Here is a 26,027-nt window from a genome sequence, read left to right on the forward strand (position 1 = left end):
TCTTCGAACATAGGCCTGTTCTTCCTTTTTTACCCCTCTTGTTCTCCTTTCCTTTCTTCCTGTTCCCTCTTTTAAAGTTTACCGCTAACCTATTAAAGCGGTAACCTTTTTTAACACTTACCTCCCTAACCCCGGTTGGTGACGGTTTCTTTCTCCAGCGAATTCCTCCCTCTTTATCACTTTCTCCTCCTACTGGCCTGGGCTCAATAACCTTCAAGTGTCCCATATGCTGAACTGCCACCTTACTCTTGCCTTCCACGTGCCTCCTTCTTCTTAATGATGCTGCCACCTCATCATCATCTTCTTCTTCCCTTCTTCTCTTCGTCTCCTTTGGCCTCTTCATCTCCTCTCCTGTTTCTGCACTCTTCCTCTCTCCTTCCTCCTCCGCTTGATCTTCTTCCTCTCTCCTCCCCTTGTCCTGGGTCGTCTCCGCCCCTTGACGCCTCTCAGCTCTACAGTAAGTACCATCTACTCCTTCTACAAACAATCTCAGATTGTACCATTCACCTGCAAAACCCAAGCACAACCTCTATGGGATGTTAGAAATATTTTCGACTTCAGCCAGTATCCTTGTCATGTCCATTTTTTCCCAAGTCCTATTTCTGCCGTCCATTCTAATGAATCTTCCGCATGCAGTAGCTAATTCCTCGAATATATTGATACACCATGCATGTAGTGGGATCCCTACAATGTCTATCCATACTGCTCCCTTCCACCTACCTTCTACCAGTTCTCTAGCCGCCGCCAACCATCTATCCAGCCTCAGATCGAAATCTCTTACTTTTTTTTTTCTCTTCCTCTAAAACCTGTTCAGCAAATTGGCTACTGTGAAACATTACCAGTAAGAGCTCTGCGTGCAGTTTCCGTATTCCCAAAACCTTTTATCTTCCCCATTCTAGCTTCGCCCAACTCTCGAAGTCCTTTATTTCCACTTCTCTCCCTACTACTCTACCGACCAAGCTTGCTCGAAGGACGTTCAATCTCTCCTCCAACTTCCCTGACTTTCTTACCTCAACTACTACCTCCATCTAGTCAGAGATCAGATATATTCAAGGTTGTATTATAAATGCTTTTCCCATCCATTGACGCTACAACTAGTGCCACTTTGTTGAATTTTATGCTGTATCCTTTTATAGTTCCTATTCGAGCATTAATAAGATGCTTATTATTATTTATCAAAAGAAAAGTCCATCAATATCAAAATTACAAACCACGTTGGTGAGTAATTTTTGTTCTTCTAATAGTTTGCTATTTAGACATACTTTTGTTGCATTAAAAATGAATTCATTTTTTCTTTGTCATGACCAGTTTTTTTCTACTTCTTTGCTTGTGATGAATTTAACTAGAGCTTAACATGTTCTTTCTTATTGAAAACTTTGCTAGATGATCAAATATGGGGTTGTCAGAATGCATGATTTGGTTCAGGATATATTGAATTGGGAGAGGTTTTATTTCAGTGGTCGTCTGCAAAAACCTGTATGTATTCCTCACTGCTATTCTTTTTTTTTTAGTTTCTCTAGTTTGACATGTATGTCCGCACCATAAATTACTTTCTAACACAAACTTGACTTATTGGTAATTTGCATTTAAAGTTTTATGTTTCCCATTTAAATAGCTTGGTATCATTCAGTGGGATGTTTCACTTTAGTCGTTTCTTTTTCTTGTTTTGATTTGATTATGAAGATCTCCCTAAAACCACACACATAGTTTTCATGCATGCATGCGTACTACTACACTCTGTGCAATTGATGGACACAAGGTTTTGACCCAGTTATATATTCATGTGAAGAATTGATGGAATAACAGATACACTGTTCGTCAGCATGATACACCTCTGGCGATACACAGAGGTGTATTGATACTTTGAAGCATGTGTATATCCAATCCCCTTTTTTATGTCTTGTCAGATCTTGGACACATTTGTTTGCAATTAGATTTTGGTTTGTAATTTGTTTACCTTGGACATAGAGACCCTTGATTTTGAGAGGAAGTGTCTGTTTTAGATGATCTGCTCCCCCCCATAGTTAGTGTTATGCAACTTCATTCTTCTTAATACTAGATATATTTCAGAAAAAAGAAACAAGAAAAACAAAATGACATCGTCCTTCTCCTTCTTCTTCTTCCTCTCCTCCTCTTAAGGAGGCTTTACACTTCCATGTTTTGAAACATTGATATACACTACTCACCCAGCTTATTGGCCTAAAATTTCTAGAATCAAGGGCTTCTATCTTTTTGGTAGGGTGCAAGTCATGTACCCAATTTCAAGATTTTACACTGCATTGTGCTAGGGCTTCCGGGCTGGGCCCATTCAAATTTTTATAAAATCTTGACCCAAGCCTGCCCATGTTGCAACCCTACTTTTTGGGGATTAAAGTAATAAGAGTGGCATTCATTCTTGCATTGATTTTGCCTCTTATATAGAATTCTTGAAAAGCATCCATGGTGAAGTGGAAAACGGTTGGGATGCAAAACTAACCTCCAATGCAGCTCCATACTCCCCTTGGAAGGCAATCTTTGAGGTACTACCAACCTTTCTTAACTTTATCCGCTTTGATGTTGGGTGTGGCAATAAAGTGTTATTCTGGGAAGACCTATGGGTAGGGGATGTGCCCTTTAGTGTTAAGTTCCCTGACCTCTACTCCTTGTCAAACCTTAAGAATGAATTTGTTGCTCGGGTTGGTATGCTCTCAGACTTGGGTCTTTCGTGGGACTTTGGCTTCAGAAGGGGTCTAAGGGATAATGGGTGGGCTTCCCTATTGCTCTTGATCTCAACCTTGGAGAAGGTCCACTTAGACCAAAATATAGCTACAGTAGAATCTGGTCCCCAGTCTTTGACGGCTTATTCTCTTGTTTCTCTTTCTTTACTATGCTCTCTCATTCTGAAATATGGGGGGGGGGTGAATTTCCCAGTAAGAGAAATCTGGTGCAAACTGATCCCTGTGCTACAGAAAAGAAAGCCAAACAACTGTCTTTCTCCTCATGGTGTGTTCTTTGTAAGGCTTGTGGTGAAACCCTACCCATTTACTCTTGTCATGCTCTTTTGTTTCTTGTACTTGGGAATTTGTTGTTTCTCTCTTTGGATGCAGATAGGCTCCTCCACAGGATGTAGTAAGTCTCTTCAACCCTACTTTCCTAAGGCAACAGAAAAAAAAGAGGAAAGTGTTTATGGAACAGCAAGAGCTGCTGTGGTGTGGACTATATGTGAGGAAAGAAACCAAAGAATTTTCTTTGAGAAAAGCAAATCAAAGGAGGAAGTCATTGAAGCCATAAAAATTAGAGCTGCACATTGGGTGATGGCCATGGACCTATTCAAGAACTTCTCTACAAATGACATTCTAAGGAACTGGACTGAAATGACACAAACAGATGTACCCAAAGAAATGGTGAGAGTGGAGTGGAAGCCACCTGCATTAAATAAACTAAAACTAAACTCTGATGGGAGTTCCTTTGGCAACCTGGGAAGGGCAGATATAGGAGGTGTTATGAGAAATCATCAAGGGGAAGTTGTGGTACTTTTCTCAGGACCAATAGGTATTGGTGAGTGGTGACTCAATTGACTCTCCTACAAGTCTTAAAGCTGGCTGAGCAGATTGGAGTAACAGATTTAGAAATTGAAGGAGACTCACTACTGGTCATTTCTTGGGCAAAGCAAATCACTTCTGCACCTTGGAAGCTCAAATTTATCTATAGGGAAATTGGCATACTTGCAAGGAGGTTCAACTCTCAGTGTGGTTGGGTAAAAAGGACTGCAAATGGCTTGGTGGATACCCTAGCAAAACAGGGAGCAAATAGACCTACTTTGTTCTGGGCAGAGCTGTAATTGTTTTGTATTTGTTTGTAGCTTGTGTGAATGCACTGCTGAAACCTAACTCTTGTAATTTAATTTTATCTCTGATTTTAATAAAAGTCTTATTTGCTAATCCAAAAAAAAAAAGAATTCCTGAAAAAAACTCTAGGAATTCATCTTTCACTATTTACCAACAGGCCTGGAAGAAAGCCATTATACAACCATCCAGAGACGGTGCTTTAGATCTTTCAATAGAAAATACAACAATTTTTATTCTTTTCTCGAGATTTGATTCTCTAAGATTTTGGCCATTTTCCCTTGCCAATAAAGTCCTATATATGTCTTGGGTAGGTGAGGTGTACCATAGATAATTTTGAAATGATCCAAAACATGATTTGGCTATGTTGTCCACACAGTTTTTTACATGATACCATCATCATTTTCATTCTCTCTTATTGGTTCTGCTATTGATTGTAGCCTGTCATTTAAGGATCTGAATATTGTATCCTTTATCCTCCACAAGCTTGATTTTAATAGTCCCAAACTCACAATGTTGAGTTCCTCCCACTATTCCAGGTTCATATATTAGTGGACAATCTGGACATACGAAATGTAAACTCAGTTAACTTGAAGGCTGCAATGTCTGCTGCACTCCTTCTTTTGCCACCCAAGTTTACTGAGGTTTGTTTCTTCATCACTTTCCAGTCACTCTATATTGCTAGAATGATGTTATATTTCCATTCACACAGGTTGAGCTGTATGCTAGAATATGTAGCCTCTCATACATGGGTGACTTGCGCATGCTATTTGCAGAAGACAGAAACAAGGTGAGACTGGTTATAACTTACAAAGGTGTTTTGCAATAAATTACTGCCTTTATATCATATTGTCCATAATACCACACACACACACACACACACACACACACACATATATGTATATATATATATGTATATATATATGTATGTATATATACATATATATATACATACATATATATACATATATATATATATACATATATATACATATATATATATATATACATGGCAGAATGGCAGATATAGGAATAGTGCTCCAAACTCATTTTCTTTGTGGAAGATTCTTGGGTCATTTTGACCTTTTTGCTAAATGACTCAACTAGCATACCTGCATATATACAATAGGCTGGTGGCTGGTCTGTCCTCAGAATTAAGTCTGCTGTTCGATCCTTCTTGTTTTGTGTGGCCTACAAAAAAAGGAAAAACGATGTGGAGATGCATTAGAGCAGCAGCCTTGTGGACAATTTGGGAAGAAAGGAATGCTAGGGTGTTCAAAGAAAAGGAAAGAAGCTTACAAACTGTTGAGGATTGTATACTGACTAGAGCCATTCATTGGCTAAGAACTTTGGACTTCTTTCATACGTTTTCCTTTGATGACATTTGGAGTAACTGGAAGGCGGTAGCCACTAGTCATACAAGGAGGGACAAGGCAGCTGCAGTGTGGAAGCCTCCACCTGAAGGTTGGGCAAAGCTGAATTTTGATGGTAGTAGCCAAGGAAACCCAGGCCCTTTGGGGATAGGAGGGGTGCTGAGAGATAGAGAGCAACATCCTAGCTTTGTTTTCAGGCCCTGTGGGAATAGGAGACTCAAATAGAGCAGAGATCTTAGTGGCTGTACAAGGCATCCAGATTGCTGAACAGTTAGGAGTTCAACACTTGATAGTTGAAGGAGACTCTAAAATTGTTGTGCGATGGCTGACAAAGCCAGCTTCAGCTATGTAGCGATATAGAGATTTATTGAGGAAAGTCAATTGGCTCACAAGAAATATGACAGTTACCTCTCTTTGGGTAGAAAGATCAGCAAATTCCTTAGCGGATGGACTAGCTAAGCAAGGGGTTTTAAGGGATCATTTGTTTTGGGCTGCTATGTAATTTTATTTCTGTTTATTTCTGCTTATTCGGTTCTTAATTGATGTAATACTTTGTTAGAAGAGGTAACAGCTCTTGCCTCTTCATGGGTTTTCTGTATTGCCTTATATTCTGTTTTAATAAATTATTTTCATTCATAAAAAAAAGCCTTTTACTCAAGGGAGGAAAAATACCTGGTTCCATGGCTAATCCCAGCTAGTATCCTTAAGAAACAAGTCCAACCTGTACAAAAGGTTGGGTTTGGCTAAGCTGGGCTCAGATTGGGCACATCCAAGTTACATTCCTAGCATCTTGCCCCCATGGAGCCATTTTATGGAAAATACTACCATTTTGTTGAAATTTTTATGTATTTTGCTTTTATTCCTCTTAAACACTCTAATATTAATATTGAAACTCATAGATTGCGGCCACAAAAATAAGAGAGAAATAGTTTGCAGCAAGAAAACTAAAAGTGAAGTTGCAGAAAAGAAAACAAATTTCAATGGTGTATCTGCCTATTTAAAATTTTTCTAGATTAGTTTTATGTGCTAATGGTCGATCTACACGTTCTATGCTGAACTCCAGATTTGAAAAATGTTTTAGCTTGTATGATCTAGTCGAGCCAAAGATGTCCTCTAATAGAAATAATACATCACACTGCTCCCCTTTCTACTGCCTATATAACATTCAAGTTTGGATCTATTGGGCTCCAGTTAGAGTTGAAAAACAGCCATTCGAAGTATGGGACTGTGTAAGATTAGATGAAAAACTAGAAAAGGCAAACAACTAAAAAGATTGGTGAAGATGGAGAGAGAGAGCTGGCGACAAGGAGGGTTAGAGGATGAGAGGTTCGAACTAATCTCCCCCTCTAACACTCTAATACAATTTTATTAAGTTAATTATTGAATAATTACAAGAGAGGCCCTTGGTTGGGCAAGAAATTACAAAAACACAGCATAGAAGAGGATGGGCCCAGAATAAGGCCCATTACAGAAAAGAACATAAATATAACATAGAATAACAGCTTATGGGCCTTTCGGCCCATCTTCTCTACACTCCCCCTCAAGCTGAGCATAGATGTTAATCATGCCCAACTTGCCAGTGTCATGCTGAAGCCTTGCCTTGGGAATGCCCTTGGTGAGAAAATCTGCCAATTGTCCTTCAGAAGTGATGAAGGGAAGACACACTTCACCTGAAGAGACTTTCTCGAATAAAGTGTCTATCAACCTCAATATGCTTAGTTCTATCATGTTGTACTGGGTTGTGGGCAATGTTAATGGAAACCTGATTATCACAGTACAACATCATTGGCTTGTCATACTCAATCCCAAGTTCCTCCATCAATGACCTTAGCCACAACAGTTCAGAGACTCCATGTGCCATGGCCCTGTATTCTGCTTCTGCTGAGGATTGAGCCACAACTGATTGTTTCTTGCTCCTCCAAGAGACAACATTACCAGCCACCAAACTGCAATACCCTGAAGTAGATCTTCTGTCATCAATATTTCCAGCCTAGTCAGCATCAGTATAGGCTTCAAGTTTCATATGACCATGCTTGGTAAACAGAATTCCTTTTCTTGGAGAGCCTTTCAAATAACACAGAATTCGTTCTGTGGCTGCCATATGAGTATCTCGGGGAGCATGCATGAACTGGCTAATACAACTGACAGCATATGCAATATCTGGCCGAGTCATGCACAGGTACAGGAGTTTCCCAAGAAGTCTCTGAAAGACCCCTTTGTCTTCCAACAATGTTCCATCTGAAGCAGAAAGTTTGTTACTCATATCAATAGGAGTTGCGGCTGGTCTAACACCCATCTTCCCAGTTTCAGAAAGCAAGTCAAGGACATATGTCCTTTGGGAGATAAGGATCCCATCCTTGGATCTAGCAACTTCTATGCCAAGGAAGTATCTCAACTCCCCCAGGTCATTAATCTCAAATTTTGTGTGAAGGAAGGACTTAAGAGCACAAATTCCTGAAGCATCATTACCAGTCACTACAATATCATCAACATACACAATGAGATATACTGCTAGAGATCCACTTCTCTTCACAAAAAGAGTATGATCAGACTATGTCTGAGCATAGCCGAAATTAACAAGTGCTGCTCAATCTCTCAAACCATGCTCTAGGAGACTGTTTGAGGCCATAAAGGGACTTCTTCAATTTGCATACCTTTCCTTGCATATCACTTTCGTACATTCCTGGAGGGAGAGACATATAAACCTCCTCATGTAAATCACCATTCAGAAATGCATTCTTTACATCCAACTGATAAAGGGGCCAGTCAAAGTGAGCTGCCAGAGATAAGAGAACCCTCACAAATATCATCTTAGCAACAAGTGCAAAGGTCTCCAGATAGTCAATCCCATACATCTGTGTGTAGCCTTTTGCAACTAGCCTGGCCTTGTACCTCTCATTAGTCCCATCAACCCGGTATTTAATGGTAAAGACCCACTTGCAACCAACCGAATCCTTCCCTTCAGGCAAATCCACCACTTCCCAAGTATCATTCTTGTGTAGGGCATCCATTTCAGATTTCATGGCATCTCTCCATTCTGGAATCTCAAGAGCTTCTGACACAGACCTAGGAATAGGATTAGAAGCAATTGAAGAGAGATAAGAAAAGTATGAAGGAGAAAGCAAGCCATAAGAAAGGTGTTTTGAAATGCAGTGTGCAGTGCACTTCCGTTTTCCTTTCCTAACAGCAATGAGAACATCAAGATTCGGGAAAGATGGTTCCAAAGGGGTTGAAACAACACATGTTGTCTCATCTGTGATTGGAAGTGCATGAGGCTCACTTGTTGGAAGGGAACAACCTGCTCATTCCTGGATCTTTGCCTTTGATACACCTTAGGATTGTGGGCAGGACGAGGAGGTAAAGAGAGAGGAACACTAAGACAAGGAGAATTGGGTGACTGATCCTCCCTTGATTCATTTGGAGAGGACACAGGCTCTTCATGAGACTCAACTGGGACAGGGAGAGGAAGACAAACACTTCTGACAAATTCTCCCCCTGTGGACAATGTCCTTGCTAAGAGGAACCATAAAAAGGAGAAAATTCATCAAAGGTAACACCCATTGAGACATATCGAGTGTCAGTCTTTAGATCAAAACAACAGTAACCCTTCTGTGTGGGGGAATAACTAAGGAAGATACACTTGTGGGCTTTTGGTTCAAATTTATGTCTCTGGGCACTTGGAATGTGTACATAACAGGTGCAGCCAAACACACGAAGAGGAATAGGAAAGAGGTCCTTGTCTGGATGGAGAAGACTGAAGGGGGATTTAAACCCTAGAACCCTGGATGGCATACGGTTTATGAGGTAGGTAACAGTGAGAACAGCATCTCCCCAAAATCTTGTAGGAACATATGAGGCAAACAAAATGCTCCTTGCAACTTCAACAATATGTCTATTTTTCCTTTCAGCAACTCCATTCTGTTCAGGGGTTCTAACACAGGAACTTTGGTGAATAACCCCTATGTCAGAGAGATACGAGGATAAGTTCTTCTCAAAATATTCTTTTGCATTGTCAGATCTGAAAATTTTAATCCTGGTATCAAACTGGGTTAAAACATATTCATGAAATTGCCTCACAAGTCTTGGAACTTCATCATGAGATTTCATTAGGAATATCCAAGTGAATCGAGAAAAATCATCAATAAACAGGATGAAGTATCTATAGCCCCCCATAGAGGATAAGTGGTAAGGCCCCCACACATCAGAGTGCACAATATTAAAAGGAAAAGATCTTTTATTGCTCAAAAGATAATTGTTTCTACAATGTTTTGATAACTGACATGATTCACAATTAAGACTGGACACACCGATTCCCTTGAACAATTCAGGGAATAGATGACTTAAAGCAGAAAAAGGGAAATGACCCAAACGACAATGACTCAACATAATTCGACTGGCAGACTCTGAAGAGGTAGAACCAAAAGCAGCATTCCTAGGCTGATCAAGGCATTGTCCAGGAGTATCGAGCAAGTATATTCCATTCGCTTCATGGCCACTCCCAATCACTTTCCGAGACTCCAGATCCTGAAAAACACAGTGGGAAGGAAAGAAGGTTACACAACAATTTAATGACTTGGTTAAGCTACTTACATATAACAAATTTGTATTTAATCTAGGTACATGAAGAGTGGAAGGTAGGAGTAAGGAGTCTGTAACCTTGACGGTTCCCTTGCCAGAAATAGAGGCAAGAGAGCCATCGGCTAAGGTGATTTTATCACGACCAGGGAACAAATCATATGAAACAAACAAGGGATTTCTCCCCGTCTTAAATTCTTCACATCATTCCTCAGTTTATAGGCTCTGGCTATATTTAGTTTCTGGGAGTAGGTTTCTGCAACACTATCCCAGATTTCCTTAGCTGAGTTCATCCGTAGATAATGTTGACTAATCTGTGGCTGCATTGAATTCACGAGCCACCCAATAACGGTGTAATTCTCTTGCATCCATTTCTCATAAGAGGAATCATCCTCTGGGGGAGCCTTCTTGCTTCCGGAGATAAACCTCCACTTTCCTCTACTACAAATATAAATTCACAGATTGTGACCATGCCAGATATGGTTCTATCCAGTTTAACCGTGGTCACAGTCAACAAAGAATCAGCTGGGGTTCCCAAAGCATGTCCATATTCAGCAACATTCTTACTCTCAACATCTGAGGAGTCCATCATGTAAAAACTTCAATTAGGGTTTCGGTCAACTTCTACTAGTGTACTGATTGTTGATGAACTCAGATTGGATTAAATTGGCAACAAAACACAGCAACTCACAAGGCCAGTTCAGACCTGACAGCCGTGAGAACCAAGCTCGGTGGCAGCTCTTTCAAGAAGAAGAAGGCCTGATTCAGCCTTCAAGAGATAACCAGCAGACCTCCAAACACTGTGTACCTGATTGGAGTAGCTTCCTAGTTAGGGATTCCAGGTTCCCAACAATAGGTGCCCTAAAGAGAGCAAAACACAATCCACAGTAATTAAAGGGGCCTTTTTACGAACACTATGCATGCAGCAGTGAACACCCCACTGTCACCAAGTAAGAACCACTTCAGGAGCAGTCCGTATAGGTCCAAAAAGCAACTGAACTGAAGTAGGAACTCGCGCCACTGAGTCTGAAAAGTTGAGAAACCAACCCAGAAATCTGAGTTAAATCAGGTTGACCACAGCTGAACAGATTTAGAGGGGTTTCGAACACTCTAACAGTCCCCCCAAATCAGAAATAAAACCCAGAAATAACTGAAGCAACTTACAGTTTTATCAATCTCTGATTCGAGCTCCAAATCAGGTCGAACAATCCTTCTCTCTGATTCTTCCTGGTCACCGAACTATTCTCCAAGCGATTAGAGTCTTGGGCACCCTCCAATGACCTCCAAGAATCAGGCGAATGAGTCTAAACTTCCAGCCCTAGAACACTCTCATGCAGTCGGCTGGACTATACCCACATGAGAGCCACGCCAAGCTCAGGCCTGCTCTGATACCAAGTTGACTGTGTAAGATTAGATGAAAAATCAGAAAAGGCAAACAACTGAAAAGATTGGTGAAGATGGAGAGAGAGAGCTGGCGACAAGGAGGGTTAGAGGATGAGAGGTTCGAACTGATCTCTCCCTCTAACACTCTAATACAATTTTATTAAGTTAATTATTGAATAATTACAAGAGAGGCCCTTGGTTGGGCAAGAAATTACAAAAACACAGCATAGAAGAGGATGGGCCCAGATAAGGCCTACAGAAAAGAACATAAATATAACATAGAATAGCAGCCTATGGGCTTTTCGGCCCATCTTCTCTACAGTTAGGGTAGATTGAATTGCACTCTATTGGGACTCCTTAATAAATCAACTTTGAAAACGTTTATCATAGATAAATATTTATGTATAATATTTATCCTACTTCAAAAACTCTTTCAAAGCAAAATACTAGAATACTCGAGTGGACCTAGGAGTCATAGCCTAATTAGAACACTTCAGGAAAATCCCTAGGACACTATTCTTGAGAGTTGTAGTGTTACAGGGACTCTCCCTATATTCATTCTAGAGTCATTTAAAACCAGAATACTAGAGACCTAATGCAACTAGGATTCCTCCCAACGAACATTAGTTTAACCAAGAGTGCCAATACTTATTCCAGTGTTACCTAGGGACTTATGTAGGAAAGTCCTACCCTCGTTAAGATTCTTTTGCTGGAGTCCTAGTCCAACTAGGATGGTGTTTGATAAAATTGAAGTCTAATATCTGGAAAGCAGAAAAAGCTCTTTTTATTAGATCTAATATCGGAAAACAACAAATTAGCTTGGCCAAGCAATGGCTAACTGAGCTGTTCAAAAGTTTCTCAGCTGAGGAAATCCTGAGAGGTTGGTCAGTAGTGGCTAACTCTTCAGCTGCACAAAATGTGGTTCAACCCCTTTGGACACCTGCAACACAACAAAGAATAAAGTTGAATTTCGATGGAAGCTCTTTGGGAAACCCAGGGCCGTCTGGAGTTGGGGGAATTTTCAGGGATGGGGAAGGCAGAATGCAAGCACTTTATTCTGGTTCAATAGGCGTGGGAGACTCCTAAAGGGCTGAAGTTATGTCTCTACTTCAAGGTTTGAGATTGGCCAAACAATGGGGATATCAAAACCTTGAGGTGGGGGGAGATTCTAAACTTCTAATAGGGTGGCTGCAGGCACGAAACTTGGGTGGATGGACACTTAGACAACAGATGAGGGAAATACTTTGCCTAGCAAGAGAAGTGGAAGTGATCTTCAAATGGGTAAAGAGATCAGCAAATTCTGTGGCTGATAACTTGGCAAACCAGGGGACTCACAGGGAAAGCTTGTTTTGAGCTATATTGTAAGATTTGAGTTTTGTATGGGGTCAACAGTCATGCTATGAGTGGTTGACACTTTTGTATCCAACTTTATATTAATGAAAGCTATTGTTTCCAATAAAAAAATAACAAATTAGCTTGGCTTTTCAGAGTCTTTGTAATACTTAAAAAAGGAGGGCATTTTAGTTATTATGAGCCAGTTGAAACACATTCCACGCTTGGGCCACCTCTCTCCAAATCGGACTTATTATCACTTTTCAGAGTTATGGTTCAGACGCTAACACAAATGAGATCCAATCTCTAAAGAGCAAGTTTTTTAGATATCAAACCTCATTTCAACATTATTGAACGCCATCTTAGCTTCGTGACAACAACACTCTCCTTTTATCTGAGGGTGTAGATTCCTTGTTGGACACTTCTAGACCCATATAATCACTCTCTGCTATCCAAAATATGGGGTATGTCAACTAGAACCGTTTAGTGAATAATGATCTTACCCATGGTATATTAAGGTGTCGTTTGGTAAGTCATTTTAGGAAGATCTTCTGGCAACTTAGATGGCCAAATGATTTAATGAGCTTTTGGGGTCTTGTCTTTAAAGATTTGGACTGTTTGGTAAGATATCCTAGTGGAGGTGGAAGGGGACTCAAAAGTAATCATTTCTTGGGCAAGATGTAACAAAAATATTCCTTGGACTCTCAATAATGCTTATAGGGAAGTAGAAAGGACTGCAAGAGATCTGAGTGCTGAATTCAAATTGGTTAGGAATGCAAATGGGTTAGCTGACTCTCTTGCTAAACAAGGGGTAGAAAGGGCGCAATTGTTCTGGGCATCTTTGTAACATAGTATTGGTATTGGGACTGATTTCATGGTCATCAAATTAAACTTCTACTTTTTTTCACATATAATCAAATTTTTACTGATAAAGGCATTTCGGCCAATATGTATCGTATTGGTGACTCTCTGATGGCTCCAAACTATTTCAGGGGGTAGGTGGGCCTTAAACCAACCCCCCCGAACTTGTTTGGGAAAAAAACTTAAAAAACGGCAGCTAAAGATACAGGTTGATATGCCCCATCCGGTGTATCGGCCTGTAAATTAAGGTACCGCTTTTGAAAGAAAATCAAAAGAAAACTTAATATACAGGAATACAGAAATCCAATTCTGAAAAAAAGTTGAAAAGCCTATCAGCACATTTGGTTAGAGTATCATGTTATTAATATGAATGTTATAGTCTTGTAAGTTGAAGTCCCACATGAGCTAAAATGTTTAAACTATAAGCATCATAAGTACAATCTACAATACACAAAATTACCTATGCAACATTAAATTCAAGGGTTATTCATCAAAATGTAGAAACAAGCCAGTTGAGGCACACATGGGTTTTGGTGATGGACCATGCCTGTGAGTCTAGAATCTAGATGTACCTGAGGCTTGCCTCTTAAAACAATGCCTAAAAATCATTTACTTCTTATTATAAATTGAAAAAAATGTTATCAATCAAAAAAATGAAAAAGTCTTGTGAGCTGGCTGGCTATTATAAGGAGGATTGTGGGGACAAAATGTAAATAAAAGATACATCATATATTAGCCACATGGAACATGCACTGCATGTGCAATCAGGGGGGATAGAGAAAGAGGGAGAACTTTGTTGTAGAGATTGAGAATAGAGAGGGAGATACAAAGAGGTGGATGACAATTGGAAATAAGAAAAACAAGGGTTGTAATTGGAAAGTGAAAGTTTGAGTCTCAATGGTATAGTTTTTTGATAGATGGAAACTCTCTTTTATATAAGGTAATAGATATAAATCATAAAATTTTACGTAATATCTATATAAGGTATATATAATATGTAATATTCTGGGCAGTTCGGCCTTCCTAGCTAGGTTGGTTTCAGTCACACTAACCCAGATCCTGTGGTTTCCTTTGTTTCTGAATCAGTAGGCATCTCCTATATATTTTAGCACAAACACAAAGTTGTAATAGATACCTGGGACAAAAGCCTCTTGGAGAGGATATACAAAGCCAAGGTAGTGGTGGTAAGACAACTTAAATGAGAAGGGAGAAGAGTTTGTTTTGTTTATTGTAAGCATGGTATGACAAAACTTCCCATAAATCTCCCCATTTTGTTAGGCAGAAATATGAAATTTTCTGATAATCTTTTTTTCCTGTTGTTTTTGATATTTTGTCAAAATGTTGGCAATGTTTGAGATTTTATTGATAGATTACATTTATTAGAACTTTAGAATATTATTCAAACTTTTTGCTATTTCATTTAAATCATCTTAAGTTTTTTTTTAAATATTTTCCTTAAAGAATCAACAGGGAATCGGTGATTGGATGATTGACTTACTATTTTGACATGGTTCACTTACCAAGTCACTATAATTCAAAGAAAAAAAGAAAAATTCACTCCACTACAAAAGAAGATTCTCAATCTATTTGAGAACATATAGTAATGAAAAAGAGAATTAAAATGGTAAATAAATGACATGCAATGAAGAGAAGATGGCTAAAAGGATAAAAGGAAAACAATGAGAGAGATACCTATTTAAGTCTCTTAATATTCTCTTTGTTGATTTATATAGTTCTTTGCTATGGTTTTTGAGCCGTAAATTTGTTAAAAGTTTATTATCTAATTCCATATTTCTAGAAAATTCCCCCATTTTAATTTTTTTTTCAAATATCTTGGCGAAATATCTCAGAAACTTCCTCATCTTTACATGGTGAAATGTCTATCGATATCAAAATTGCAAACCATGGCTGGGATTGTATCTTCTATACTTAAATAGGCCCTAAGGAAACATGAATAATCATTCCCTGCTCAGGAATTGAAAATCTGGACCAAAAGAACTTGAATTTCAAGAACAAAACTTTGAAGATCCAAAATCAAGATTCAAGAAGTTTGTGTCAAGAGCTAGAAGGAAGATTTCGGAATAAATTATACTTGTATTTTAATTTGCTGTATTCTAAGGACAGAAGATAAGTGTTTTGTTTTGAAGTTTCTAATGTGTTTATGTTTAACTTTTTATAGGTACAAAAGATTGTCAAGGGGCAGTTCAATTTATTCCATTCCATGTATAAGCCATTTTTAGATGACTATGCTGCTAAAGATTTGCTTAGATTCTCCTCTTGGAGTGATAACCACGGAATCATAATTCAGGTATTTGCTCATTCCTAGTTAATGTCTCTTGCAAAACTGATCTATCATTAGGTTAGCTTTTTTGGTATTGAGCCTTTGATTCCGAATGAAATGGTTTCATTAACTATAAATAGATTGAAAAGTAAAAAGGAAACAAGGAAAGAAACAAAAGATGTGAACTGTAGAGAACACTGATGTGGGCCCCACAGCTGTGGTCCCACTCTGTCCATAGGGTAGAATGTGCCCTAGTCATCCTAGGGTTAGCTGATGGTCAATCTGTTATTCCAGTTGTTATTTATATTTCAGTTTTATATTGTTTTATGTGTTATGTAAATACTAAGGGCAGATTTGTCCTTTCATGTAACTAGCATAACCTATAAATACTAAATAGAAGTGGCGGCGGCAGAATATTCAGATTCTGTCATTCCTTTCAATTCTTGTGTTCTACTGCTCTCTCTCTACTCTTTCTCCTCTCTCCTCTATACTTTTTTCTCCTTTTTCGAACCTGAAATCTATTAGGGTTCAAGGCTGATAGCAGTCTTGAACATCTACTTGGTATCAGAGCAAGGTTAGGATTTCTCATGTGAGTCTAGTCCAGCCGACCACATGAGAATCCCCTAGGACTGGAAGCTGAGAAAGTGGAGTTCGTGGACTGATTCTTGGAGATCGCCAGAGGGTTTAGCAGCTGTTGAAGACTTGTCACGGTTGCAGAGTGTTGGTGATCAGGAAGAACCAGAGAAGACTGGGGTTCGGGTAACCTTGGAAGGCAGCGAACAGTTTTTTTCTTGTAAGTTATCTATTTTCTAAGAGAAGTACTATCAGAGAGGATAGGTTGGACCTATCTGGAAAGGGCGGCTGAACCATTCTAGGGTTTTCTCCCTTCTATTCTCTAGTGTTTACAGCAAACCCTACTGTTGGACCGAATTGCCTTAGGGTTCTTTTCTCCTACTCTAGGGTTTGAAAGTGATCTTGCGGCAAACCCTAATAAGCTTGCGGCAAGCCCTAATGTTAGACTGAACCTTGCGATTTACCTGGAGCTGTCCTCAAGTTTTGTTAGCATTGATCAGCTTTTAGGGTTTCATATTAACCCTACTGCAAGTCTATCTGTACGGTACTGATTGGAATGTGCAACTGAAATGTTTTCTTTAAGGATTGATTAAAACCCTAATTCTGCCATGCATATCAGACCTGCTTCTAAGCTGATTTTTCAGATCCTTTTGAGGTTTTCAAACTGCTGCTGTTGTGTTTGCTAGTTGGTTTCAGATCGGATTTATACCTGTTTTGTGCACATACACTGTGAATACAGATTGGTCCTACACTGTTTTGATTGTGATTGGTAGTCCAAGTGCTGTTTTTGAGACTTGACCGAGATGGAGTTTAAAAATCAGGCAGAAGGCAGTTTTTGGAACAACAATTATGGTAGTGTTTCAAAGACAGGTGGTCAGATTACAACCGTAAAGTTTGATGGATCAAACTATTTGGAATGGGCCCAATCAGCCGTGATGGCTATTGGTGGAAGAGGTAAATTACGGTACCTCTTGGGAGATGTGAAAGAACCCCCCAAGGGAGACCCTACGTATACCAAGTGGATCCAAGAAAACTACTTGGTTATGACATGGCTGTGTAATTCTATGCAGCTTCATATTAGCCGAAATTACTTGTGGGCAAAGACAACTAAGGAGATATGGGATGTTATGAAAGAAACTTATTCCCAACCCCCTAATGTTGCCAGAGCATATGAGTTGAAATATGAAGTGAAAATCTTAAACAAGGAGAGAAACCGATTTCAGTATACTTCTCTACCTTGCAGTCTCTGTGGCGTGAGATTGATCACTTAGAGACTCTTGAGTGGGAGAGTCCCAAAGATGCACAAGTATATAGAAAGCAGGTCGAGACAAACCGGGTGTTTGAGTTTCTAGCGGGCCTAAATTCAGAGTATGATATTGTGCGGCAACGGATTTTGACTAGAGATAGTGTAACTCTCTCTCAGGCATACTCCTTAGTACATAGTGAAGAGACCAGAAGGAAAGTTATGATGCAACCTCAGCCTCTCACACCAGCCTTTGTAGCTGTCAAACCCAAATCAGGGGGTGATTCAGAGAAGGACAGGAGGAAGGAAGACAAAAAGGATGTGGTATGTGAACATTGTAAGAAACCCAAACATACAAAAGAAACATGTTGGAAACTGCATCCTCACTTGGTTTCGGCAAAGTTGAGAAGCAAGAAGGGCAATGCTCATGTGGCCGTGAACACTGATTCAGCATCCTCATCTGGCACAAAAGGAACACCTTTAGAGACCCTAGCTGCAGTTCGGGCTGCCCTAATACAGTTAGAAAAGGAAGTTGGAAGTTCAGCTCAGCCACCGCAGTCACCATCAGCTCCTGCCACATCTGCCTTCGCACATTCAGGTACTCGAGCTTCAGCCTACCATGCCTCAGCTCCAGGTACTATTGAACCTTGTTGGGTAATAGATTCAGGTGCATCCAACCACATGACTAGCTTGCCTTCACTGTTTACCACTTACCATTTGTCTTCAGGTAGGGATAAAGTATCTATTGCCGATGGCTCCCTGGTCTCTATTTTTGGGAAGGGTGACATCAAGTTATCAGATACTATCTCCCTGTCATCTGTTTTGCACGTTCCTAAGGTTGATACTAATCTTCTTTCAGTCAGTAGTATTACCAAGCATATGAACTGCTCAGTAACCTTCTTCCCTGACCAATGTGTTTTTCAGGACTTGGAGACGAAGAAGGTGATTGGGACTGGTCGTGAGACGAATGGGATCTATCTGCTCGGGGAGAAGTCTCGTCAGGAAGAGTCAGTAGAGAAGATGTCTTTTGTTTCTCTGAGTGTGAGTTTGGTTATGCTTTGGCATAACCGATTGGGTCATTTGTCCTTTCGGTCTTTAAAGAGTTTGTTTCCTGCTTTCTTTGAGTCTATTGAGTTGTCTCAGTTGTAGTGTGAAAGTTGTGAGTTTGCTAAACATTGTAGAAAGTCTTATTTATTGAGTAATAAAAGGAGTAATAGTTCTTTTGATATTGTGCATACTGATGTTTGGGGGCCCTATCACATCCCTTCCCTGGGTGGGTACAGATATTTCTTGTTATTTGTTGATGACCATACCCGTTTTTCTTTGGTTTATCTCATGCGTTCACGAGATGAGGTTCCTGCCCTGACCCAAAACTTTCACCAAGTGATCCTAACCCAATTTGATGCCAAGATCAAAGTTCTTAGATCCGATAACGCAAAGGAATACTTTGCTAAACCATTGGCATCTTACCTTCTTAATCGTGGGGTTATACACCAAAGCTCTTGCCCTCATACACCTCAGTAGAATGGAGTTGCAGAAAGGAAGAATAGGCACATCTTGGAGGTGGCTAGAAGTCTTATGTTTACCTCCAAGTGAGGAGTTGTTTATTAATCGGGTTCCTTCCCGGGTCCTTGATATGAGATCTCCTTTTTCCCTTCTATACCCAAGTGAGGAGTTGTTTTCTATTCCCCTTAAAACATTGTTGTACCTACTTTGTTTAGCTTCTCGGACCCCATCACTCCAAGTTTGAACCCAAGGCCTCCAAATGCATTTTCCTTGGTTATGCACAAACTCAAAAGGGTTATTGCTGCTATGATCCTGTCTCAGGGAGGAAGCTTGTCTCCATGGATGTCACTTTCTTTGAGGAGACACTCTATTATCCTCGGGTTTCTCCTCAAGGGGAGAGCAGTGAGAGTGGGGGTTTGGGTCCTTTTCTTCAGGGAGAGAGCAGTAGAACACAAGAATTGAAAGGAATGACAGAATCTGAATATTCTGCCGCTGCCACTTCTATTTAGTATTTATAGGTTATTCTAGTTACATGAAAGGACAAATCTGCCCTTGGTATTTACATAACACATAAAACAATATAAAACTGAAATATAAATAACAACTGGAATAACAGATTGACCATTAGCTAACCCTAGGATGACTAGGGCACATTCTACCCTACGGACAGAGTGGGACCACAGCTGTGGGGCCCACATCTATGCTCTCTACATGAACAATTTTTTTTATAGAAGGATTACAGGCTTGGTATTGCATTCATTATCTCCTAATGTGCCTCGCTTATGCACCTAGGCTTTCCTGCCAAATCACTGCCCATTGTTTCTTTTCCTAGTCCACCATCTACGAGGACATTTGAATGCATCTAAAGTAGACATATAGTGGTACAATAGATATTTGACTCAGATAGAGAATAACATGGTTGGTAGCTCTACTTCAAAAGCTTGCCCTCCTATTGCATCTACTCATTCAGGTATTAAGAAGATCCATTGTCAATTTAGCTTCAGTTATAGGTAATTTTGACATTCCATTGTTTATTGACTTAGGAGACTCTAAACATGACTAGCATCCCTACCTTATTTTACTCTTATCAATTATGTTTGGGTAGGACAACGATGATAACTACGATACCTAATGTCGGCAACCGGGATAGATTAACCCACAAGTTGTTTACATGGCTTTGTTCGTCTGGTTTCCATAAGATGTGGTTCAGAGGTGTTCAGGTTTTCCGGTAGAAAGGGGAGGTAGATGGGGGGTGGAGAACTGGCACAATCCAAACAAAAAAGGGTTAGGTTTGAAAAGAAACTTCTCCTATAAAAGCGTGGTAGGCGTAGGGATTTGGCCTGGATTTGGGGAGATGATCATTCGAAGGGAGGGGGATCGGCAATTTCTAGAAACGGAACAAAGGGGGGTGGAAGCCAAAATGAATTTTCTGAAGGGCTGCTTAGTGGGCTGCTTCTAGAGGAAGGTGGGGATGGAAGAAATCGAATCTTGGGCAGCAAGAAGTTGGGGGGAGGTAGCAGGGGTGAGGATCAAGAAATTAATAAATGATCGATACTTGTTTATCTTCTCTTCTAGGGAGGAGGTGGAATGGGTGTTGTATAATGGACCTTGGAGGTTAGGACAAAATCGGCTAGCGATTGACTGGTGTGTAGACTCAGCAGGGTGCATGCAGATAGAGAAGAACGGAGAGATACCCCGACCAAAGGAGACATGGATCAAGGTGTTTGGCTTCCGCTACAACTCTGGTGCCCAAACATAATAGAGGGGATAGGGAATATCTATGGTGTTTTTTTAGGGACAGATGATTCGGTGGAGGAGTTGAGAACCTGTGAATGGGTTCGCATCAAGATTAGAACAGAGGGAGAGGTGCCGGAAAAGATTAAAATCGTGATAGGTGACTCCACGTTCCGGATCTGGAAAGAGAGAAGACCGGTGGTGGAGAAAAAGAAGATGTTAGAGGGGGAAGAGTTTCTAGGGGAACTAAATCCTCCTGGAGGAGCTAGAGAAGATCTGGAGTAGGAGGTAAGTAGAACGGTAGTTCTAGAAGAGGAGGTGGAGGATAACGGAGATTAGGGGTGGCTACTGGAGAGGAGGAAGAAAGAGGAAAGGGAGAGGGGTCATTCGAGACCCGTACCCAAGATGGGGTCGGAGGCTACGGGGTCAACCAAGGGGGCTGGCTTGGGAAGTCAACAATCCCTCCCCCACCGTGCGATGGAGCCGAGTATCAATGGTCAACAGGAAATGGAGATTCAAAGTTTGAATAAGGACCAAGGAGGAGCGGGATTTTCGAAAGAAGCCTTAAAAGAAACTACTTTGGAATGCTTAAAAGAATTGGATTGGATGCCATCTAAGCAAGAGCACCAAAGGGGGGGACCATTGAATTTGGCAAGCCCAGTAGGAAGAAGGACCCTTGGGGGTGGTTCAAGCGAAAGAGAACCAAGGGTAATTAGTGGGGAGAGCTACTCCACCCCAAACGGTCTAAGCAACCCGATTGAGACCTCGACCCAACTAGTTTCTCCTCAAGCCCTTCTGGGATCTCGGGAGGGTGGGCGAACCTGGCCACAGGGGCCAAACTGGTTAGTCTCAACAGAGAAGATCTTCCTTGTAGAAAGGGATAACTGTGCTCGATCAAAGGCTAGTGTGGAGCGGAGATGCTCAAGAGACCCGCAAAGGCCTCTTCATAAGCAAAAGATGCCTTCTAGGGTCTCCAACACCTCAGTTGTGATGGGGGAGGATGTTCAGGTGGCTGCTGCGACGACGGAGACAGGACTAGAGGACTGAACTCCAGAAGAAATTACCCAGTTGGCCATATTGAAGCTAGAGAGGAAGCTACCACAGTTCCATCCGCCAGCTAAAATCCCAAATTATCAGGTACACAGTTCTGTTTTGTTTCAAGAGGGTGAACAAAGAAGGGGAAAGGAGGTGGTTGTGGAGGGGGAGAGGAGTGAGGAAAATGAGGGAAGGAAGAAGGTCAATTCTACTTCAGCCTGGGTGACCTAAAAGCTGTTGGCGTTGGGGAAGTTTTTGGGGGTGCTAATAGAGGGCCTGGAGGAGGAGACAATCAGCTACTTAGAGAGGATAGAGAAGAGGTTGTCGGTGGAAAAAGAAAAACTGAAAGCCAGAAAAGGGGGAAGCTCTTTCAAGAAAAACAAGGAAATGCTAAGACTCTCTTTGGGGTTTGAATGAGAAGGCAGGAAAAGGGGAGGGGCAGGTGAGGAGAGGGGGAAAGAAGGGGTAAAGAAAAGTGAAAGGCTGGGACAAAAGGGGGGATGTTCTTACTGTGCTTTCTTTATGGAGTTAAAAATCTTGTCTTGGAATGTGAGGGGTTTAGGGTTAGGGAGAAGAAGGATGGTGGTGTGCGACTTCCTGGAAAGATGGAGGTCGGAGGTGGTTTTCTTGCAAGAATCCAAATTGGAAGTGGTGCAAGCTAAAACAATCAGAAGTATCTGGGGAGAAGGGGAAGTTAGATGGATCTACAAACCATCTAGAGGAAGTGCAGGAGGTCTAATTACCATGTGGGATAGATCGAAATGCAAGATGATCGACTCCCATGTAGGGGATTTCTCCATTTCAGTGGAATTAGAGTGGGAGGGGAGAGTAAGGGGTTTGTTTACCAATGTCTATGGCCCAACCTTAAATGAAGAGAAGGAAAGACTTTGTGGGGATTTATCTGATGCAAGAGGGTCTTCCACAATCCCTTGGGTAGTAGGGGGAGACTTCAATGTAACCAGATTTTTGGAAGACAGAAATGGGGGTAGAAACGGATCTAGAGATAGAAGGCGTTTTGCAAGTTTTTCGGAAGAGGAAGTTTGGCAGGTGATAAAGAATTTAGATTCAGAAAAGTCCCCGGGGCCGGATGGGCTTACCATTTTATTTTACAAAAGTTGTCGGGATGTGGTGAAAACAGATGTGATGCAGGTTTTCCAGGAATTTTATAGAAATGCCTTACTGGAAAGAAGCTTAAATGCTACCTTCATATCTTTGATCCCAAAAATTGAAGGAGCCATAAATTTGAAGGATTTCATACCTATTAGCCTCCTAAATAGCTTCTATAAGATTCTGGCCAAGGTTTTGGCAGAGAGGTTGAAAAAGGTGCTGCCGAGTGTGATCTCCCAAAATCAGTTTGCGTTTGTCCCCGGTTGCCAAATGATGGACAATGTCTTGGTAGCCACTGAATTGATTGATTCAAGGTTAAGGGAGGGAAATCTGGGTCTACTTTGTAAACTTGACCTCGAAAAGGCCTATGATAATGTCAATTGGAGATGTTTGGACTGTGTGTTGAACAAAATGAATTTTGGTCTGACTTGGAGGAACTGGATTAAAGCCTGTGTCACCTCTCCTAAGTTTTCAGTCATCCTTAATAGCCAATCAGTAGGCTTCTTTAAAAACTCTAAGGGGCTCAGGTAGGGAGACCCTCTCTCCCCTCTTTTGTTCATTTGTATGATGGAACTACTTACAATCTTCATCCAAAAAGTAGGGGAGGGGGTGGTGGAAGGGCTTTGAGGTGGTTCCAGGAGGGGAGAAGGTTCAAGTTCTGCAATTCGCAGATGACACCCTATGTTTTATGGAAGCCAATGAAGAACACTTGTACCTCTTAGTGGGAGTTCTAAGCTGGTTCGAAGTGGTGACAGGTCTGAAAGTTAATTGGAGTAAGAGCAGTTTGATCCCAGTGGAAAATGTAGAGGACTTGACAGAGAGGTTAGTGTGTCAGGTGGGATTCCTCCCAACAAAATATCTGGGACTCCCCCTAGGAGCAAAATGCACTTCAGCTCTGATATGGGAACCAGTCTTAGAGCGGCTAGAAAAGAAATTGGCATCTTGGAAAGCTACTTGTCCTTGGGGGGCAGAATTACTTTGTTAAAAAGCTCCTTATCCAATTTGCCAGCATTCTAGCTCTCTTTATTCCCAACCCAAGTAAAGTGGCCAAAAGGATTGAGAGGCTGCAAAGGGACTTTTTATGGAAAGGATGGGAGGAGGATAGGAAGAAAATCCACTTGGTGAGTTGGGATAAGGTGTGCTCTCTGAAAAGTAAAGGAGGTTTGGGTATAAGGAGAATGAGGACCTTTAATAAGGCTCTTCTTAGGAAATGGATCTGGAGGTTCGGGTTGGAAAAAAATCACTGGTGGAGGAAGTTAATGGCATCAAAATACAACACAGACAGAGGAGATTGGATCACCACTTCTTCTCCCCCATCCTTAGGCTGTTCGGTATGGAGGAAAATAATGGACATTCTACCTATTTTCAGTAGAGGCTTAAGCCCCATCCTTGGGAAGGGTGACAGGCTGTCCTTTTGGAAAGATCCCTGGTGTGGAAATACTACTCTTTCAGAGATATTCCCACATCTATTCCAGTTAGCAGACCATCAAGATGCAGTGGTTGCTGATTGTTTTGAGGTGGTGGGGAACTTAGTAGTCTGGTGCCCTTCTTTCAGAAGGAATTTTCAGGATTGGGAAATTCCTGCCCTGGCTGATCTACTCGAACTGCTCTCTCTTCAACCCCTAAATCTGCTCAGAGAAGACAGCTGGTCCTGGACTTGGAGTTCAGATGGCCTTTTTTCAGTCAAGTCATTTGTCACTCAGATGACAATGAGTACTTCTGAAGATATGCCTGCTTCCAGAATCTGGAATCCAACCGCTCCCTCAAAAATCAATGCTCTTGTGTGGGCTGCAGTTCTAGACAGGTGTTTAACTAAAGCCCACCTATGTAAAAGAGGGGTTCATATCCAAGACCAGAGGTGTGTGTTATGTGGTCAAGGAGTGGAAGATAGCGGCCATCTGTTTCTGCATTGCTCAATTTCAGCTAGAATATGGAATCATTTCCTTGGTTCGGTGGGTCTTGCCTGGTCAACGCCAGCTTCGGTGAAGGAGATGTTGTGGAGCTGGGGATTACTGGGTTTGTCAAAGCTTGCTTCAGCTGTGTGGATGTCCATTCTGGCTGCAGTCATCAGCACCATTTGGGAAGAAAGGAACAAAAGACTATTTCAGAATATCTATAAGGATCCGGAAGACCTGATTTTCATTTCTGTTGGAATGCTGATTTCTTGGATCTCAGCCTCGAAGGGAATCCAGGCTGCTGAGTTTGGGGCTAGGCTGAATTCTAGGAGCCTATGGCATCTGTAATTTTGTTATGTTTGGGCTGTTTCCCCTTCTAAAGTGTTTAGTTGGGGGGCTTTTGTACTAGTTTTTTCTATCAATAAAATTTACGTTACCTTTTCTCAAAAAAAAAAAATTATGTTTGGGTAGGAATATATTAGAGTTTCTGGTGGTCTTAATCCTTCATCTATTTTACTTGTATCTAAGTTGAGTAATAATTTATTATAATTTAGTAGTCTTATCAAGCTATCTACAATACCTGTTAGAAGAAGTGATTTGTTACAAGTTTTAAGGGGCTAGAAGAGCTAGGGCCAGATCAAAAAGGACTTGGGTGGAAGTAGTAGAAAAGATTTAAGTGCCCATAATTGATGATGGATATGACATTAAACATAAGGGAATAGAAAAGAAGGATTTAGATGATGATGATGGGTCTTACCAAAAGCTTGAATTTGTTCAGTGAGCTTTTTTTCTAATCATTGTGTTTTCTAGGATTTGCCTTCAAGGTAAATGATTGGAAGTTGTGTGAAGGATAGGATATACTAGCTTGAGTCAACTTCATCTGCCTATGAGAGTCAGCATTATGGGTGTAGTCTGTCTTCAGAATCTATTGATCAGATTATGACTTAGCATTATCCAATTGGGTCATTTTTTTTAATGACTTTTGTAGAGAACACTGATGTGGACCCCACGGCTGTGGTCCCCACTATGTTCGTATGGCAGCACAGCATGTATTCTTTGTTAGTTATGTCAGTGTTAGTTGGTAGTTATTTCAGTTTTGTTGTTACAGCTTGTTATTTCAGCTTTATTATTAGTTTATTTGCCATGTAAGCATTAAGGGCAATTCAGCCTTTTTTACAATTAGTAAACATATAAATATTAAGAGTGGGTCGGCAGATCAATGCAATTCGACCCTCTCTCTCTTTTCCTAAAACCCTTCGTGTGCTTCTGCTTTCTCCTCTTTTTCTTCTTCTTTTTCTCCATCTG

The 26,027-nt window shown here is 40.8% G+C and overlaps 1 protein-coding gene across 10 annotated transcripts in view; it reads left to right on the forward strand.

The window, feature by feature from the left end:
* LOC104599751 (translocator assembly/maintenance protein) overlaps positions 1–26,027 on the forward strand; it is a 49,632-nt gene that overhangs the window by 12,296 nt on the left and 11,309 nt on the right. For 9 of the 10 annotated variants that reach the window (XM_010262423.2, XM_010262425.2, XM_010262430.3 and 6 more), the window contains exons 6-9: positions 1,384–1,476; positions 4,364–4,468; positions 4,537–4,614; positions 15,528–15,656. In XM_010262423.2, the coding sequence (XP_010260725.1) occupies positions 1,384–1,476; positions 4,364–4,468; positions 4,537–4,614; positions 15,528–15,656 (405 nt within the window). The remainder of the gene's footprint in view (positions 1–1,383; positions 1,477–4,363; positions 4,469–4,536; positions 4,615–15,527; positions 15,657–26,027) is intronic. The other variant, XM_088891347.1, reaches the window with a different exon arrangement.

The sequence above is a fragment of the Nelumbo nucifera genome, chromosome 7, assembly GCF_055504915.1.
Source record: "Nelumbo nucifera cultivar China Antique chromosome 7, China Antique-T2T, whole genome shotgun sequence".
NCBI classification, from domain to species: Eukaryota; Viridiplantae; Streptophyta; class Magnoliopsida; order Proteales; family Nelumbonaceae; genus Nelumbo; species Nelumbo nucifera.